The following is a 21,495-nucleotide window of genomic DNA, read 5'->3' on the forward strand; positions in this document are numbered from 1 at the left end:
AAGGGAACAGAAGTTTTAGTAAAATGCAATATAAATACATAGTAATAAAATTCTTTATTTAAGATTGTTTTATATGCTTTGACTCTAATGACAAAAATATTTCATTTTGTATGATTGTCACTGTCTTATACAATTTTAAATTTATTATTAGGAAAAAGTAGTAGTAGAAACATATTTTAATATAAAAATTCAGACAAAGTTTTATAGATATCTAAAGGGATAAGATTTTTAATTTCATTCATACAAATTTATAAAACGAAATATTTGTACATTTTAAAGTTTAAAGATTATTCTCATTAAAAATAAAATTGTATTCTACATCACGTTCATTGCTATAAATAAATTTTAAATAATGTTTATCTAAAGAAATTAATATTATAGTCAAAGTTATGTACATTAGTTAAATTAAACATTGTAAAATTTAAGGCAATATAATGTTAATATTTTATAAATATTCATCCTTTTCACATTACTTGGATTTACAGCTAAATACTTAATCATCTTGAAAAATCATGCTTATGGCTCATTATCTTCTAAATAAAATTCTCTAATAATTGGAAAGAAAATTCTAAATGAAATATTCTAATCAAAAAATTCTTATACCAGAAAGACCAATTTTGTTAAATCAAAACGTTTATGTTTCGCGATGATAAAATATTTACAAGATTGAGAGTAAAAAATTAAAGATTATTCAACTGATGAATTCAATCTAACTATGCAATTATATAGTGCTTACTCAAGTATGATATTCGCATTTACTACAATAATGAAACCATAAATCCTTAAGAGAAATATAGTCAATAATTATATAGTATTCAAGTCTTGTTATCTTTAAAACTTTTCCAAACATTATATCCAATTTTAGTTCGTGTCTTATACCATATCAGTAATTAAGATCTACTTACGGTATCCCTATCACGACGTATTTGTAAAATACGGCTTGTGTATAATATTTTATGACAGCTTATGAGAACATATACATTTTTTCAGTCATATATAGTGAAAACATATAGTAACGGGTTAGGACAAATCACAATATGATAATGAAATATAAATTTACAACTGTGCGATGTATTATACTCAAACAATTCATATGAGCAAAATATAAACTTGTAATAAAAACTATTATCCTAAATCTTATTATAATCTGTGTATACTCACAGATTACAATAACAGTAGTAGCTTATAAACAAAGTAGAGTGTAACAAAAAAATAATAAAACATTTTTCGTTTTCGATATTATAAGCAAAATCCTTTTTCTCTTAATATTCTTAGCCATACCTATTTTTAAACAATAACATTTTAATAAAGCATTCATTTTATTAACTAAAATTAAACTAATTTAAATCAATGCTTAACAAACTCAATAGTTTGTTCATTTTAATTTGCTAATAATAGAAAACATACATATTTGATACTTCCAAAAATAAAAAAAAAAACATATCTCAGATATTTGATAATCCATAGTTTACGCTAATAGTTTAACCATATTTAAAAAGAAAAATCCTAATTGTGAGTTAACTACACTTGATGGTCATATATGAGTGAGGTATTAAGAAGACTACTTGTACAATCGGGGTAAGAAAAGGTTCGTCACCTTAAGATCTATTTTCGTGTGCTCAGTATGAGCGATAATCTGCTTTACCGATCGAGAATGACATATTGCGTCGCAATGATTTGATGTTTAGATTCAAAAGGTACTAAGAGTTTAAGACTTGATAAAGGAATAAATTCAAAAACTGACAAAGGTTTTCTTACTCTGATTGTACATTTAAATACATAGATTTTGAACAGCAACAAAGGCGTTTACTCACAAGTAGTATTTATTAACACATGTCATATTTTATTTTAATAACATCAAGCTCAAATGGCAAGCTTTATAATTTTTTGTCAATCGAATAGTTTTGAAGGAAAATAAGCTTTATTAAGGTGGTATAGGTGTATTATTCCTTTACCCTGAGTTCTTAATAAGACTCATTACAATCATGAAATTCAATTATATTCAATTTACGTATATCTGAAAAGCGTACAAGCTTTAAAATACTTATCTAAACGTGATAAAGTATTTTATAATATTAAGACGGATTTAAAGTCGAATAAATACAATAGATACTACATATCTAGTGTAAAAAATTTAAAAGATAAAAGCTAGTACAGGAAATAACAATTTCCCTAGCGTTAAGTACAATAAAGTGTACTAAATTATTATTTTATTATTAGTAATATGTTATCCACTTCGCATTCACAACCTCGATATCATATAACTCTTATACATTTCGTTGTTATACGCTCGACAATATTAAACAAATTGAAAATAATATAAACTATACAAATCACTTTCACCCTGTTTAATTTAGGCCACATACAAATAAATATATGAACAAAAACATACTGTTTTTTTTTTAATTTCCATTGACAATAATGTATAAGTAAAACATTTATTTAGTTTATATATTTAATACTATAACACAGCCCTCTGGAAGGACATGTCGGTCACTCTTATCTTACTTACATCCATGTACCCACAATCAGAAATTCAATTTGCAATTTATAAATCGATCGAAGTCACCCACAATTGAGAATTAAACCTCCGTGGCTTCATGACTAGTAATTCAAGAGAGAATCATTCGATTCTCTCGAATATATGTATCGCTGCTGAGAACCTAACAACACAGTTGGATCGTTTATTTCACAATGAGAAAACCGTGTACACTGGCTAGGAACTTATCAAAGTTGTCCTGAAATCTGAGCTTGTGCGTTCTGAGGCCGTCGAAGAGGACTCCATTCGTGAGCACGCGGAACGACTCCTCCAGTCGCGGCACGTTGGCGGGGTCATTGACCGCGTACGCCTCGATTAGCTGTCGCGCCAGTCCTTCCAACAGCGCAGGCTTGACGCACGTCAGCGCGTAGATAGCGGCGCCTGCCGCCGGGATGGAGTCCGGCGGGATCTCCATCTTTATGATCAGCATCAGCAAAAGCTCTGCGAGCGAAAGCACGGACACCGCGTACGCGTTGTCGTCGCCCAGACTCCGCACCGTATTCGCGATGCCCACGATTGTGTCGCAGCACAGCGTCGACACGTCGCATGACACCGCCGTAAGGCCCACACGGAGCGCCGTTATCACCATATTGAAGTCTTCAATCGGAAGATTTATTAGCTGGAAAAATATATGTCATTGTTTAGATAAAATAACTTAATCAATTTTATATACCCATAAACGAAGCTCAAACGATACTCATGTATGGTAAAACACAAATTAGATGTAGCATCGGAAAATGCAATGGAATGAAAATAAAATCGATTATTGCCGATTTACACGACCAATAGAAATAGCTCCCTATCGCGCCATTCGACGCTATTCGTCGCTATAGATTCACGCGTCAGAGAAAACAAGTGTATGTAAATCGACGCGTGAAATTGACGAATATATTAGGTCATATGATATTACAAGTTATTACGTTTGCAAATTCAAATATCATATTCGCGTGAGAAATAAATATTGATAATTTGGGATAGCGTACTCAATTCGGATGTGATCGGTTTTACGAATTTTGCCGATGCTACATCTAAGTTGTGTCGTACTACAACTTTAATCATGTTAAAGATCAATGAATATAATCTGTTAATTTCAATTTCGACGGGTCAATGCGGGATGGTTTCTGTTACCGCCTGGCCACAGCCAGTATTGCGGCGCGGCGAGCGGCGCGGCGAGCGGCGCGGCTAGCGGTGAGCGCCGAAAACAAACGCTAGACAACGTACGAAGTATGCCACAGCCAGTGTTGGGCATTAATCAATTAATTGTCAATTATCTTATTAATTGACTAAAAAAGTAATTGCAATTAAATTAATTACAATTAAATTAATCGCAATTACACTTTTAATTGCACCTTGCAATTAAATTAATTTGATTAACATATGTCAATTGCAGCTTACAATTAAAATAATTGCAATTAACTTTTTTAGTTCTTTTATAAAACAATTAAAACTAACAATTAACTTTATATATCAAAATGAAATTAGTAAATATTTAGGAAAATTAAGCTATAACCTATAAGTATTAGACTTCAGACGAATAAAAATGTGGTCAAAGGCTCTAAGTATTAAGCTTATTTTTTCTAAATCTCTCTTTCCACGGAAAAAAAGTGTTTATTTTTATATTATATAATATAAAGTTGCATTGATAAATATTTCTTCAGCGTAGGTATAAAACAAAAACATTTCAAGTCGTCGTCTTCGCTCAAGTCTTTATATTTTACAGCAGTATTTTTAATTGTTATTTTTAATTAAAATTAACAAAACAACTAAAAATTAATTAATTGTTAATTGTTACTAATACAGTTAACAATTAAATAATTGTTAGTTGTGATTTTCCACAATTACAATTGATTAATTGTTAACTGTAGTAGTAACAATTAACAATTAATTAATTGTTAATCTTTAATTGTTCCTGCAATTAAAATTTGCCCAACACTGGCCACAGCTAGCCGCGGCGCGAAATGCGGCGCGGCTTGCGGCGCGGGTTGACTGGCGCGGTGCGCGGCGGCGGCGGGCGGCGCGTTGTGCGAGCGAAACAAATGTACTAGAGAGCATCGAGGCGGCCACAGCTCAAAGCGGCGCGCGCGGCGGCATCAGGTGGACGGACTAGCCAACGCGCGACCAAAACAAATAATTGTATCATGTATATTCACAGTAACATTGATCACTTTGATAAAATCAGTGATAATCATTGTATATGCACTAGAAGTAAGGATAAACTTATAACGCCAAGTTTCCGACTCCGCAAAGTCAATAGATCCTTCTTGGGGCAAGGTATCCGTTTCTATAATAAAATTCCGCAGAAATTTTTAACTTTGCCGTTTAGTAAATTCAAATCGTTTGTTAAAAATACATTGGTAGAAAAAGCATACTATTCGATACAAGATTTTGTAGATGATAAAAAAGCGTGGAGTTAATACCCGTTGACTTCCAAGCAGGATACATTAATTGAAATAATTGTATTTAATTAACATGACGTTGTATTTTTTAAATGTTAAAAAAGAGTAACTACTGAGTTTCTTGCCGGTTCTTCTCGGTAGAATCTACTTTCCGAACCGGTGGTAGCTTCACTTAATTGTAAAATGACGATTCAAAAGTACTTATAAAAGCCTACTTGAATAAAGTTTATTTTGATTTTGAAATTTTGTTTTTAACGCGCGTTGACCGCCGCGGTCGCAACTGGTCGAGCTGTGGCATACCATCGCAATCCGCACCGCCCGCCGCCCCTCACGCCGCATCTCATCCCGCACCGCTGAAAGCTGTGGGGGACTAAGGGCCTGTAGTGTGTACCTGGTCGGCCTGGTCGAGGTCGCGCAGCATGCGGTAGGCGCGCGCGGCCAGCGTGGGCAGCGCCAGCAGCGGCGGCGTGACGAGCGGCAGCAGTAGACGCAGGCCGCGCGCGCACGCCGCGCCCCACGCCGCCTCCGCGCCGCAGCCCGCGCCGCAGCGCGACACGCTGCTGATCACCTCCATCAGCGCGCAGATGTCCTGCACGCACACACACACGCACACACGTGTTCAGGTCAATTCAATTCACAGCGCTACTACACACGCACACACGCACACACGTGTTCAGTTCAATTCAATTCAACAGCGCTACTACACACGCACACACGTGCTCAGTTAAATTCAATTCACAGCGCTACTACACACGCACACACGCACACACGTGCTCAGGTCAATTCAATTCACAGCGCTACTACACACGCACACACGCACACACGTGCTCAGGTCAATTCAATTCACAGCGCTACTACACACGCACACACGCACACACGTGCTCAGGTCAATTCAATTCACAGCGCTACTACACACGCACACACGCGCTCAGGTCAATTCAATTCACAGCGCTACTACACACGCACACACGCACACACGTGCTCAGTTCAATTCAATTCACAGCGCTACTACACGTGCTCTCTTTACGCCTCTACGTTTCCTCGCGGAGAGTAAAAAGAAACGGTTTACTATTCTCCAAAGATGCTATTTAGGAGTTAATGTCGAAGACGCACCATGCATAGTTTTAGTTAAGAAAAACCAGCGGCAGATTTGCAAATTTGCCGCTAGTAGGCTAGTAAATTCAACTTTTGCCGCCCTTACTGACTTTTGAATTCAAAACATTAGTTCATAATCATATTGACTACATTTATTCTGAAATTTCGTTCTATCGCCCTCATTACATCGGCTTTTTTCCGTTATTAGTATGTTGGAATATATTTCCAACCCACTATGTAGTGACGAGTATGACAGACGTAATATGTATTCATATAATGCTAAGTTTTTTTTTATGTCTGTAAGATAGTAACAGATTTGTGCTAAATTTGCCGCCCCTTTAAATAAGCCGTCCTAGGATCAAGCCTACTTAGCCTATTGGTAAATCCGCCATTAAGAAAAACACATTATTATAGATTTTAAAAAATAAGAATGTTTTAGATGAAAAATGTGTAAAAATAATTAATGTCGTTTAGATCCTAATGTAATAGAATACAAACCTCATATGCTTCTTCTTCTGCGTCTTGTGGAATACTCGAGATTTTTCCAGAATTCCACCTCATATAAACTTCAAATGTAGCATTGCATACTTCTAGAAATCTACAATAAAATATTTTACTATAACTCTAGTGATTTAAGTATTAAAATATTATTACTATTAAATTAACATATAAATAAATACTACTAATAATGATACGATAAAGAAAAAAGTTACAAATATACTCACTTAGTAACATTTTGTAGTTGAACCGAATGCAGCATCCTTTTAGCACTCTTGGCTAGTAGATTTAAAGCGGGCAACACTACACCAGGGTAGTTGTGATACCGGAAAATAATACCGGGTATTTTATCTAAAGCTCCCATTAGTAATGTAAATTGTTCATCTATCGTTCCAACCTAAAAAGGTAGTGTGTTAAATTAAATAGATTTTAATGAAGTATTAAGTATGCAATGTAAGTCACTATAGTATTAGTGACTAACATTGCATATAGTCTATTCCAATAGAATTAAGCTTAGATCCAAACAAACATTTGACATTGAATCATTGGTCATGAGCTTGATATATATGACTATATTCACTATGGTTTTTCGAAAAAATACCGTTTTGAATGAACTGTTATCGAAATTTTGGAAAAAAAAATTATTGTGGAAATAAGTAGTTAAGCGTAATAGTTTTGTATTATAAATAAAGATATATGTATTAATTATAAACTCTTAGCAGTGCACAATATAGCTGTGTTACAAGCAAATCGAATGAAATACGTAAATCTAAGGTTTGTTTCATTTGATGATGATGATGATGATGATGATGATGATGATGATGATTATGATTATGGTGATGATGATGATGTTGGTGGTGGTGGTTGTTGTTGTGGGTGATGGTGATTATGTTTATTTATTTATTTATTTAATGCCACACTATATACATATCATTACAGGATTGTGCCCCAATTCGATATTGCAGCACTTTAAAAAAAAACAAATTAATACATCTATCCATGTTATAATAATATATATAATACTAAATTGGATATGATATATTCCAAGCAGCAATTATTGCGAGTTCACTCATACTGCAACAAAATAAATCAACTCTGTTTGCTATCGCATTGAGAGTACGTAACGTGCGCGTCAGTGGTGCTTCCTTGAGCAACTTATGTTGTTGTTGGTGGTGGTGGTGTTATTTTTAGTGGTGATTATGTTGTTGCTGTTGTTGTTGGTGGTGGTGGTGGTGTTATTTTTAGTGGTGATTATGTTGTTGTTGTTGTTGTTGGTGGTGGTGGTGGTGGTGGTGGTGTTATTTTTAGTGGTGATTATGTTGTTGTTGTTGGTGGTGGTGGTGGTGTTATTTTCAGAGGTGATTATGTTGTTGTTGTTGGTGGTGGTGGTGGTAGTGGTGATGATGATGAGAATAATGATGATGTTGTTTGTTAAAAACGATGTTGTGTAACTTATAACTTACTTCGAGAACACCTTCAGTGACTCCTATGAAGCAGTCGAGCGTGTCAGCGAGCATGTTGCGAACGGGTTCCGTATCAGATTCCATGTTGAGTATGTTCATTAACTTGTGTTGTAGGGTTACCGTACTACTCAACAGACGGTTTCTTTCATCACCTGTGACATAGATAAACATTAATTGTTTAATCAAGCTTATGTATTGTCTATGACGTAGTAGCCCTATATAATATGAGGATTTGTATGCAGTGATAAATTATATGTTTATAATATTTTTCATTTGTTATAAGTTATTTTATTTTCTACTATTACTTTTTATTTCAAACATTTCATACAATACTTTTATGTGATAAATTTATTTGTGTTTATACTTGTTTTTATATGTGAATATATTTGTTACAACTGCAATATCCTGTTAGTAAGGTGTTTTTATATAAAAGTAAAGTTAAGTAACAGCCTGCAAAATTTCCCACTGCTGGGCTAAGGCCTTCTCTCCCATTAACGAGAGGGCTTGGATCATATTCCACCACGCTGTTCCAATGCGATTTGGCGGAATACACATGTGGCAGAATTACGATTGAATTAGACACATACACGTTTCCACACGATGTTTTCCTTCACCGCTGAGCACGTGATGAATTATAAAGACAAATTAAGCACATGAAACAGCGGTGCTTGCCTGGGTTTGAACCCGAAAACATCGGTTAAGATACGCGTTCTAACCACTGAGCCATCTCGGCTCATGTTTTTATATATATGTATAAATTAGAGCAAGCATACCTTCTGCGTATGTAGCAGCAATTGCAAAAACTCTATGTAATTCTCTTCTAAGATCACCGGGCAAGTTACTTCCATGCATCTCCCATACGACTAAAGCCAGGAACTCGCTGCAACTGGCTAATGGATTTTCTCTGAGAAAAAGAATGTTACCATATTAAAATGATTTAACTATATACACAAAATTCTTACTAAGAATATGTAATAATAAACCTTGAAAAAGACATAAAGTACTAAGTAGTGAAGAATAAAAAAGGAATTTATAAATATACTAGCGACTTTGGACGAGTAACTGATACATAAATATACTACGAGTTTATATATTGACGACATCAACAAAAACCTTCCTCTCAAATCACTCTATCTATTAAAAAAACCGCATTAAAATCCGTTGCGTAGTTTTAAAGATTTAAGCATATATAGGGATATAGGGACAGAGAAAGCGACCTTTTTTTTTACTATGTAATGATAATTTATTGTTTATAGCAGAAATCACATATAATTCTGGGCGTGTGCAAGGAACCGCGTAGTCATGATTCATTTTTGACGACCTCCATGGTCGAGTGGTGTGTACACCGGTTTTCATGGGAACGCCACTCTGAGGTCCCGGGTTCGATTCCCGGCCGAATCGATGTAGATTACCATAAGTTTTCTATGTTGTCTTGGGTCTGGGTGTTTGTGGTACCGTCGTTACTTCTGATTGTCCATAACACAAGTGCTTCAGCTATAATACGACACAACTTAGATGTCGCATCGGCAAAATTCGTAAAACCGATCACATCCGAATTGATCTTTACACAAACGTAATAACTAGAAAAATTATATGACCTAATATATTCGTCAATTTGACGCGTCGATTTACATGCACTTGCTTTTTCTGACGCGTGTGTATAGCGACGAATAGCGTCGAATGGCGCGATAGGGAGCTATTTCTATTGGTTGTGTAAATCGGCAGAGAAAGCATGTGCATGTAAATCGACCCGTCAAATTGACGAATATATTAGGTCATATGATATTACAAGTTATTACGTTTGTGCAAATATCATATTCGCATGAATAATAAATATTGATAATTTGGGATAGCGTACTCAATTCGGATGTGATCGGTTTTACGAATTTTGCCGATGCGACATCTAAGTTGTGTCGTACTATACTTACATCGGGTTCAGAGTGATGTATGTGATGTTGTATCATATTAGCGTGCGGCGAGGGCGTACCTGTGCTGCGGGTGTAAATCGGCAGTAATCGGTTTCATTATCATTCCATTGCATTTTCCGATGCTACATCTAATTTGTGTCGTACTATACTTACATAGGGATCAGAGTGTATGTGATGTTGTCTCATATTAGCGTGCGGGCGTACCTGTGCTGCGGGTGCGCCAGCGTTGCGAGCAGCGCGATCGCGTGTCGGGCGGCGGGCGGCTGCGCGGCCAGGTGTCGCAGCGTGGCGGCCGCGCGACGAGCCGCCAGCGACACCACCCACGACACGCCGCGCGAGCCGCGCCCGAACGCCGCCTCCAGCACCTGCGCGCGCCGTCTCATCACTCTCCTTACGATAGCTACACCTGTCTCGCTCACACACACGTTGCTCTGATGCAACGTAGCAGTGTAACTTAGGCCCGCCGAGGGCCAATATCCATGTTAGTAGTATATGGCCCGCTATAATGACATTTTAACGATAATAAGCCCACCAAGTCCAGTGGTAAGATATAAGGGTTAAACCCGCAAGTCGGGCCTTTAAAAAGTTAATGAATCTCTCTGGAAGTGTGTACTGTTACACACTTTAACGGCACAGGCTTCTTTGTCATAAAACAGTAAAAATAGCTATGATCTGCATTTTAAATCTGTAACATCTTCGAAAATATTTATTTAAATTATATTGCTGTTAAGAGCCATATCTATATTTCACGGACAATGTATGTAAGGTACTTAATTACATAAGAATTAATGCGGTATTTCTTAAAATCGCTCTGAAAATAAACCACTATAACTGAAAAATCATCACCACTTTAGAAATATCTAGAATTATCAGTGTTTATATTACATATTATGCATATATTACACATAGACACTACTTGCTATTAGTGCTTGAATAAACTATTCATCTCAATAAACCTATACATAAAAAAAAACAGGAACAAATATCGTTAAGCGACTTTGTAAATAAATATATATGTCGCATTAACAAATACACAAATGAGCCATATAAACGATCACTTTTGTCGACCAATTTGATGATTTTACTAAATCAGTCAGTACGCTCGTCTGGCGCTGGCGTTGTTCCAGGACCAAGAGGCTGATAGCCTCTTTCAACAAAGGACTGACAACCTATTAAACTAAATCACGTTGCGTGTTATTGTCATACATATAAATGAGGTCGTATACGTGTAAATTCATAATCTCTAACATATTTAAGCACGTATATATGTAAAGAAAAAGTATTTTCTTTAATTTGAATTCCACGTATGAACTGTCATCGAACGCATCATGACAACTAAATTTTGTTACCTATAAAAAATATCAATAGAGAATTCTTAGAAAAGTAAATAATTTTGTAATTTAGTACAAGACATTGTTAATAGTAACATTAAATGACGTCTCTTACAGGTGCGTAAATATATTTTTTTTGAAAAGCAATACAATCTTATTATATTTTATTTTTATTAATGTAAGGTATGTAAAACTGACCATTAAATTTTCTCTTACAGAGAAACTCAATTTTTTTTTTATTAACCGTGTTATCCTAGTAAAAAGTATATATATATATATATGTCGGAGACGGTCATGAATTCCTTAGCGTAACGAAGCGCGGCACGATTACCGCGAGGCGGCAGCACTGTCGTGACGTCACGACGGAGACGACTCACTTACGATTCCGCTCTCGTGAAGATCAGTACCTCCATCCTACGAACTGTCATTCGCTTCGTTGCCCAGTGTGATACTGAATTAGTGTATAAAGTACTTTAAACGTAGAATAAACGTGTTTCTGTATTCGCGGTTTCCTCTTTGCTCGATCACCCTAGTAATACACCCCTATGATGTCTGACGATCGTACTGATGTCACTGTCTATCCGACATATATATGTAATGAAATGACATTTCATCATTCCAAATTTGCTGCGCTCCGCGCGTTTTTAATCTGTAACTGAAAGTCAGTTTGCCGCGCATTTTGAGGGTTGAATGACAGAATGACGGATAACGTTTAGATTATTTTGAACTTTGATTTTGTCAGAAAATAAAAAGATATAATAGAGGAGGCGATATTAGTGAACTTTAAATGTCGTTTCTTTGTATTTTCAGGTAAGATAAATGTATAATTGTAATAGTTTAATGATAATTGTAATGATATTGTAAAGGCGTGTTAAATAAAACAAATCTTTGTTTTTTCAGAGAAACAATAACCTATCTTATATATATATATATATATATATATATAATAAATGATATACCTCAGAGCATTGAGGCGGCTGCAAGACGAGATACGCATTGGCCCATATCTTCAGCAACCACGAGAGAGTCGCCGACAGTTCGGGACTGAACACCGACGCCAGTCCCGCCTCCAGCGCCGCGCACTCGTATGAGCTTATGCGGAGAATTTCACCCACCAACCTAAAATATTACCAAATTTTAATATCCATTTTATGGTACTATTTACAATTACAATATATCATAATTGCTCATAGTTTGTCTTTCCACAATAAAAAGATAAAAATTAAATTATTTAAACATGATATATATGTATATTATATAATATATTATAATGTCATATAAACGCAATGTCCCCAACGAAAAGACGATAAAGTGGTCACAGAAGATTTAAATAGGTATTTACTATTGGCTTGGATAATTATAAGATTAGGTCTTAATAGGACACTTTAATGAGGAGATTAAAGTGGTCATGACAAAGCGAAATAACGCTAAATCTATTTATAAATCCACACTAACCGAGCATAATCTCAGTAGATACAAGCGACTCCGTAATCAATGTAACAAGATGTGCAGAGATGCTCAAAGGAGATACATTTACTCGTCAGTTGAAAATAAGGAAGCATCTAAAGTGTGGACTTTCTTAAATTCGCTGGGAATTGGCAGATCGAAGACAAGTATTCCTCACCATTTAGATTTAAACACTCTAAATGATAATTTCTCCAGGATTACCTCCGGTATTCCTAATAAATCTAATACTATCTCTTCCTTTAATGCACGCTTAAGACTGTTTTCCCTCCGTTCTATTTTGCTTCTGTTACTGCCCATGACGTTAAAAAACAAATGTCTTCCATTTCGTCTGATGCAGTTGGCAGTGATGATATAAGCCGTAAATTGGTAGCAATGGTTTTTAACGAAATTGTGCATGTACTCTGTCATATTTTTAACTTTTCTCTTTCATCTAAAACTTTCCCCAATGTTTGGCGCACTGCTCCAAACTATCCCTAAGATCTCTAATCCTAAATCCTTCCCTTCTTGTCTAAAATTCTTGAACGTATTGTCCATTCTCAACTTTCCCTATTTCTATCACAAAATCACATCTTGAGTTCATTCCAGTCTTGCTTTCGAATTGGACACAGCACTGTGACGGCACTCACGAAGGTTCTTGATCATATCCGTTTTGGAATGGACCAGAAACATGTCACCACCTTAGCATTATTAGATTTTAGTAATGCGTTCAATACCGTTGACTATGACATTCTCTTAGCGGTTCTAAAATCTATAAACGTATCTACGGACACATTAGACTGGTTTCAATCCTATTTGTATGGGCGACAACAACGTATCCATAGCGGAGAACGATTTTCTTCGTACTGTCGTCTCAGTGCTGGAGTGCCTCAGGGTAGTGTGCTATCTCCACTCCTGTTGTAAATCTTTATCAATAGTCTTACTGAACTCCTCACTCTTTCTTTTCATCTTTATGCTGACGACTTACAAATTTATTTGACTACCCCAGTTGAGAACATTTCTGAAGCGGTAGGTAAATTAAAAACCAACCTAAACATTATTACCAATTGGAGAAGGTCATTTGGTTTGTATGTCAATGCAAATAAACCGCAGCTTTGTATTGTAGGTACCACAAAACAGCTATCCAAAATTGACTATGTTGGCCTATCGGATGTTGTTTTCAACGACTCACTATTACCTTACAGCGACGCTGTTAAAAATCTAGGCGTCATTATGGATAGATCTCTTTCATAGCGACCTCACGTAGCTGAAATAAGTCGCAAAATATTTTTCAGCGATACACTCATTAAAAAGATGGAAAAATTTCTTACCTATTAAAACCAAAATAACACTTGCCAATGCTCTTCTCCTTCCAATTTTGGACTACACGGACTCCTGTTATCCTGATTTAACGGAGGACCTGATTCAAAAACTTGAACGACTACAGAACCTATGCATCCGTTTTATTTTTGGACTCAAAAAATACGATCATGTATCCCAGTATCGATCTGAACTGGGATGGCTCCGAGTAAAGCATCTTACGCGTCCTTTCGCTCCTTTATTCCACACTATTTCATCCTTGCCCCACGTCTTATTTGAAAGAACGTTTTTCCTTCCTTGGTAACCCTACTCTTCAGCTTAATCTTCGCTCTCAGAGTGATAATAAATTAAGTATACCTTTTTTTGTAACTCCCATTCCTACATGAATTCGTTTACGGCAAAGGCGGTTAGATTGTGGAATGCACTACCAACTCAAGTCCGTCAGTCTCCAATACTTCATTTATTCAAAACCCGTGTTAAATTGCATTACCAGTCAATAAATTAAACCTCCTCTAACCCTTTCACTACTAGCAGCTAAGTATGCTCGCACCTATCTGTTGTATTGATTATTGTATTTAGGGTTAGTAGAGTTGCCTGGAAGAGATCACTTCTTAGTGATAAGGCCGCCCTTTGCATACTTTTGTAGTGATTTTGATCATAAGCTTTTTTCTTTATTTTCTGTGTGCAATAAAGCTGTTTATTATTATTATTATTTAATATATACTATAGGATCTGACGCGAACGTCGCGTTTATTCAAAGGAATTAGTTTATCCATAGCAACATTCTTTAATTTTGTTTACATTTTCCATTTTTCACTTAAACAGCCTGTAGCCTATCGGTACAGTACCGATCTTTAGCGGGCCAGCAGCTTTTGTCGGCTCTATAATATTAAATAATTGTTCCTCCGAATAAAGAATCCTCATTATTTTTCTGCACATCTATAGCTCTTCAAAATGAGACGATAACCAATTTTCTATAGTTATCGACCCATAAGAACTGGGACAAAAATTGGCCTACCTTATTAATATGAGTATACAATACATTATGTATATATGTATATAATTTAAGCTTAATCCGTAATCTCACAAATATATTTGAATAGTGCGGTTGATCGTTATCTTATGAAATATCTTGAACTTTGACTAAAAACTACATTATGATTCCACGTGTCACACACGTTTAATTATCATATCAATACGAACAGAAATAGAAGACTACTGATAACGTATCTACAAAGAAAGATGAAAAAATCTTCAAAGAACTGTTTCCTGTCATTGTAAGATAATATCTTGTAGCTACATGCTTTGTAATGTATTGTTAAGTCGTTAATGCAACATTGTATTTTTATGTTATTTTTTATGATCATAACAACACTTAAATTTGACAAGTGGGTAAAATATTAAGTAATATTAATTTATATAACACGTTTTATTAATTAATAGTGACTATGATTATAATTACGGCCACATACATTTGTTTTCTCATAAGATTTATATTTAAATTATAGAGAAAATTAATAATAACAGTAGAGTACAAACAAGTATGAATATTTTGTGATTTTAATGTACCCTACATGTGTACTACATGTGTGTAGTGTACTAAAAAAAAATTGGGCATAAAAAAATAGTGTTTAGATGCAATTCATCGAGAAAAATCTTAAACTTTTAACCTTTTATTACCCAAAGAGTAACGTACATTTTGGTGCGAATTTAACAATAACATCACACAGGAACAATTTATATGTATACCTATAATGGAATTGTCTACCTAAATTCAATTATGTATTTAGGAGTTGGCGCTAAAAATATAAATCTATGTTGCTTATGAAAATGATTACCATTAAATTATTTCCAAAACTAATCAAGATATCAAAAAACCGCTTATATATGTCGATAGAGAATGTTTTTCTTATTGATATGCCATCAAAAATTAAAATAGATCAGATGTCAGTTAACGGCAGTGTATGATGAAAAAAATATACTCACTTTAAGATATCGTCAACGTTCTCAGTGCTTGTACTTTCGCCAACCAAGTATCGCAACGAAGCGTCCACATTCGCATTCTGCGCCACGCTGTACTCCACGAGCTCTGATGGTATTATCACTGTTTCGCCCTCCGTACAGTCCAAAGCGAGGAAATGACCTGAAAATAACGAAGGATTTAGCTGATATATTATATATTAATAGGCTATTTGACAATACGAAAAATAAATTGTTGTAATCAATTATTGTAATCAGTGTATGTTAGGTATGAGTTTAAAAATGGTTATTTACAAAAGAAAGTTGAAAATAATACTTAATTTATTCAAAAATCCATAAATTGCAAAATTTTCAAACGTTTTTACGTGACACAAAACGCTCCTAATTTTACCGGGCTTATGATGAAGTCACATTCTTGTAAACTTTGCTTTTCTCCTATATGTACCACAGATTAAATAATATATATATATATTATAGATAAAATACAAGAAAGTGACGTCACCGACCCCATTGCAGCGCCATATTGTCCAAGTAGCGTTTTTGGGCGCTATTTAAATATGGAATTTTTAATATGATGATATTTTTCGGCAAATATGTACTAGAAATAAAAAACACAACTTTTACTGGGTTCCCTAACTTCTACTAAATAATATCAAATGGATTTTAAAAACCAGTCAAATAGCCTATTTCGAGCCGGTGTTAGGGATGGCTCTCGGCTCCAAAGTTTTATGTATATCGTTAGATCGGTCTTCGACCACATAGTACTTGCGATTAGTACCCAAAAAATGCTCAACCATGTTTGTCCCTGGAAGCCGAGACCTTGCGACCCATCATAGATGCTAACCTAGCCCAAACATTTAACGCGAGCCCGTAACTTGGCCTTACAGCTTGATCAATTATCAAAATCATTTATTTATTTATCTTAAAATTTTCGAGATACTTCATACTTGTCAACCCGGGACGGATACTATAAAAGTTATGAAACTAGGTTGACTTATTAGCTATGTGACCGTGAGGTTCTGGAATCAAATTTTATGTAAGTAGTAGCTCGTTTGGAAATTTCCATTGTTTTATCTTTGATGCCTCATAAAGCAAGCGTCTGAAATCCTGCCAATCGTAACTGTTTTGCCGTCCCATTGGATTATAAGATAAAGAGAAAATACGTATTAGTGCTTTAAGTGTCGAACGAAACTCGATTTTCCTTCGGAATTATATCGATTAATCGATTATCGCCTCAGCTTTCGACCAAAGCCAAAGCCGAAGGTAGGACTTGGCCTAACATCAAGAAAGGCAGCAGAAGGAGAAGTTTCCATCGGACCCTATTACCGAGCACATACAGAACATATCCTTTTCCTTTATAAATGGCTAGCAGTCTTGGAAACGTCCGCGGTAGTTCTTTATCAAAAGAATATTTTACGTAACCATGTATAAAAAATATTATATGCAAATATAAACATAATAATCAATATTAAGCCATATGATTAATTGATCAAAAATACCAATACTTCTATTTCGTAATTCTTATAAAAATCAAGAAGAAATATTGTAAATCAATGATGAACGCGCAAAATGTGAAGACTAGAAAACGTCCTAATTGGGACGTTTGCCTTTAGTCGTTTTACGTAGTAATACGTTATAATACATCATAATTACGTAGTAATACGTTTTGCATAATTAAAACATCTAGTTATCCCTTTTACTTATTGTTTTTATCAAGCTATCCTTTTTACTTTTAACGAAAAGTAATAACGAAAAATAAACTAAAATGAACGGTCCCCGGCGCGGCACACTTTTTTCTGTTGTTTAGTATGAATATAACATATCTGTTTATCATATTATAGAATATCACTGTTGTAAATTAAATGTTTTGCTGTAAAAGTTATAAAACAAGAGTGAGTATTAAGTAACGTAGAATAGAGTTCTAGTGGGTGGAGGGTCTAATAATAAGGTCGTATGCAATGCGTATGGGATCGCCTTACCGGTTATCATTAATATCCAATGCAGATCTTCAAACAGAGTAACAAGCTGGTCTCCAGCATTCATGTTTTGCATTTTACCCATGTGCATCTGCTGTAATTGACTTTCAAGTCTATAACAAGAATAAATTATAAAAAATCAATACAAAATATAATTTCACACAAATTTTAAACAGACTCTGATATGGAACTGAATCCGACTTTCATTCATAATCTAATTTAATAATTTTCCAAACATTCCAAATGTTTCTTAGTAATAAAAAAATAAAAAAAAGATAACAATAGAACAGATAATTAATAAAATTAAATTAAAACTATCAACAAAAAATTTAAACCTAAGGGATACAAAATCTTTGGAGTAAACAGATTTATAAAAAAAACATATTTTTGGATGCATTATACAAACAATACTTGGCACTGAGTAACAATAGTAATGTAATGGAAAATATATTAAAGATAGCAATAAAGAAGTAAAAATAATTGGTACACAATTATGGTACAAGTGAAAAGTGAAGACTAAAATAATATATGGCTTACCTTTTGCTCCTATCAGTGAGAAGTGTATGTAGCACATGGCAACAATGAGCCGGTGCTTTTCTGGCAATAGCTCCAATAGTCAACAGAATATTACTGTGCAGCTGCCGTTCATCTTCTTCCATATCATCCTTAATATCATCATTACATCCATCACTACTTTCTGTGCCTCTATACAGGGAAAATAATTTTAACTGAAGCACTAAGTAAAATATGTCATATATAATATGTTATATTGTTTTCAAAAAGATCAAAAACTTATATGGATTAAGTTAAAATTACGGACAATATTTTCATTTTGCAGTATTGCCTACAAAAGATTTGGGTGGTAGGATGTTAAATATAGTGTGCTGTACCTCGTTCCATCTGGAGGTGCCAAGCGACATTGCAAATATGTATTGAAAATTTCTATACAAGGATTCATTAAAGTTGCATTTGGAAATCCATCTGCATCGTGGACTAAGGAACTCCAGGTATGAAGAAATTTATTCAAAGATTCTCTCCATACCGTATCATCATTTACCTAAAAATGCATAAGTTTATTGTAACATATAATTTAATCCTATTTATACATCTGTCTGATGGATATACAGGGTTATTGGTAATTCAACGTACATCCGTTAGGAGGTGACTATTTTCAATAATTTAACCCCCATATACATTATCCAAATATGAACCATTTTTGAGTTATCACGTTTTGCTGCTGTTTTCAAAATTTGTCAAAAATTCAATTTCAAAAATTTATTTAGAAAAAAATTTCAATTATAACCTATTTTTTTCTTCTGATTTATAAAAAGGGACAAACACTGGATATTTGTCAATATTTAAACAATCGTTATAGGCCCGAATTAAAAAATGGGAGACGGCAAACAAATTACCATTAACCCTGTATATATAAATATGAAACCAGTACTTACACCTTCTTCAATAACTGATCCTCTAATGCAATGGCAAGTATAGGTGGTTAAATATTGAAGAAAAGCTGGAGGAGTAGATGCTATCATAGTAGCTGTAAAAAACTGAACCAATCGCCGATATATTTGTGATATACCTAACATTTCTCTTTCTGATGGTTGAATGAAGCCTAAAATCCTTACAAAACTATTAACATAATTCTCCAGGTATTGCTGTTTCAAATTACTAGCAGATACAACAACACCACTCAGACTGGCTAACTGAACTAAACATGTAAGTGATGAATTAAGCAAGTCTGGGTTGTTTCGAACATACATATGTATTTCAAAAAACAGAGCTATTAACTCTGGTTGCATAATGGTATCTCTCCAATTAAGACTAAGCCGCAACGCAGGTGCAGTATCACTTTCATATATGGCTTCGAATGCACCAATCAACCTCTTGGAAAGCAATGGTGATACATGATTCCAGCACAATACAGTCTCTACAATTGTTAACAGCTGTTTTGTCAGTGAAGCCTGTTCTCCTTCCGGCTGATGCCCCGATCGAACTATTTGTTCTAATACTCCAACAGTAAATCTAAATATTCTTTTTAGATCTTGACCTTCAAATGTTTTTTTAAGTTTAAAATGTACTTCCCATATCAATCCAACATCAGCAGATTTCACAGTTATAGCATATTCTTGCATTATCGATAAAATTAACGAGCATGCCAATTTTTGTTGACTTATTGGGGAGCTCAGGATAATTTTTTCTAATTCCTCCAGCAATGCTTTCCTTTCTCTTCCACCATCGTTTATACTACCTCTTTTTACTATTACCGCTATAGTCTACAAAAAATATTGAACATTAGGTAAATATAGATTTTTACAATTATTAACTGTAACTTGATTAGCTAACAGTATAGTTGTATACATAATATTTTTAGCTATTAAATATTATTATATTTATACAATGTTACCTGTAGTAACTTTTCTTTTAAAAAAGGCGGTACTTCTCTTCTAAGAAGGTAAAGTAATAGGTATTCTCTGAGTGAAGATATATCATCCGCAGATAATAAGTTCCATTCTCGTATAAGTGCAGACTTTATAAGACTGGCACCTTCGAAGAGTACACAATCAGTATTTGATTTTTCAAGTATTTCTCTACACAGTTGATATGGATTCTTGGTGCTCCTAAATTCAAGGAATACACTTTCTGCCTGATGTCGCTGCTCAGAACTCACTAAATTAGGCGGCGCCTATAAAATAAGATTATAAAACATATAAAAGCATGTGTAAAATTTATTGTAAATAAAAACATTAGTTATTAGGACAACTATGTTTTATTTAATACTTAAACTTACCATAAGCACTTGCGCCGCTGCTTCCAATGTTTGTATAGCGGAATTATCCATGTTTATTAGCAGATACAATAAAATAGAAGTATTTTTATGAATGAAAAAATATTTTATTTACTCCAAATCATATCAATACGTCAATCTGGTGGCCAACCGTATATATCTCGACATTCACATATAGGCACTTTTTCAGATATATTCAATTACGATTTATATGTAATAAATCTAAAATTTACTAATTTTGTATTGTGGATGTGATGAGATAAATGTTAATACCCCATATTTCGTCACAGACTAAAAAAGAAAATCAACATAAATCATCAAAGAGAAAACAGACTAACAGTTGTCAAAAGATCAATTTACAATACATTTGTATTTCTTTATTTTTTTTTTGAAAAATGGTATAACAAGTTTTAAAAAATGCTTAAATCTCTTAAATATACACATTTCAATCATAATATATATGTTTTTAAATAGCTGAACGGTAATTGTACTTTTGTTTGCTTTAAAATAATACTTTTAAACAGAAAATATTTTACAAATCTTATTAACAGAAGTGTGTAGTTTATTTTCAAACATAAGATCCTTAAAATTTTCGAAAATATGAAGTAGATTGAAATTAAACTTATACAATAAAGTCATTAAATTAGAATATATTTTTAAAAAGTTAAGTAACGTCAATCAATATTTAATTTGTCGTAACAATAATTAGCTTGTATTTGGCTTGTATTTACAAAC

General features: G+C 34.3%; 1 protein-coding gene across 1 annotated transcript; it reads right to left on the reverse strand.

Moving 5' to 3' along the window:
- Positions 1–35: 35 nt before the first annotated feature.
- LOC124543562 (exportin-4-like) lies at positions 36–21,052 on the reverse strand. Its single transcript, XM_047121794.1, has 15 exons — positions 20,764–21,052; positions 20,380–20,658; positions 19,421–20,248; positions 18,860–19,026; positions 18,507–18,674; positions 17,973–18,082; positions 16,000–16,156; positions 12,210–12,369; positions 10,124–10,284; positions 8,765–8,895; positions 7,992–8,143; positions 6,756–6,925; positions 6,529–6,628; positions 5,327–5,524; positions 36–3,158 (listed from the first exon to the last, which is right to left on the reverse strand). The coding sequence occupies exons 1-15, from the start codon at positions 20,812–20,814 to the stop codon at positions 2,685–2,687; spliced, it is 3,306 nt and encodes a 1,101-aa protein (XP_046977750.1). The 5' UTR covers positions 20,815–21,052; the 3' UTR covers positions 36–2,684.
- Positions 21,053–21,495: the final 443 nt, after the last annotated feature.

Source organism: Vanessa cardui, chromosome 3 (assembly GCF_905220365.1).
Source record: "Vanessa cardui chromosome 3, ilVanCard2.1, whole genome shotgun sequence".
NCBI classification, from domain to species: Eukaryota; Metazoa; Arthropoda; class Insecta; order Lepidoptera; family Nymphalidae; genus Vanessa; species Vanessa cardui.

Bases quoted from the DNA above. Each gene is read 5' to 3' on its own strand.
- LOC124543562 (XM_047121794.1), bottom strand. From the start codon at position 20,814: ATGGATAATTCCGCTATACAAACATTGGAAGCAGCGGCGCAAGTGCTT. The intron at 8,144-8,764 runs GTATGCTTGCTC...TCTATGTCACAG, and splicing joins TGCTGCTACATACGCAGAAG to GTGATGAAAGAAACCGTCTG. The intron at 6,926-7,991 runs GTAAGTTATAAG...CTACCTTTTTAG, and splicing joins TCACTGAAGGTGTTCTCGAA to GTTGGAACGATAGATGAACA.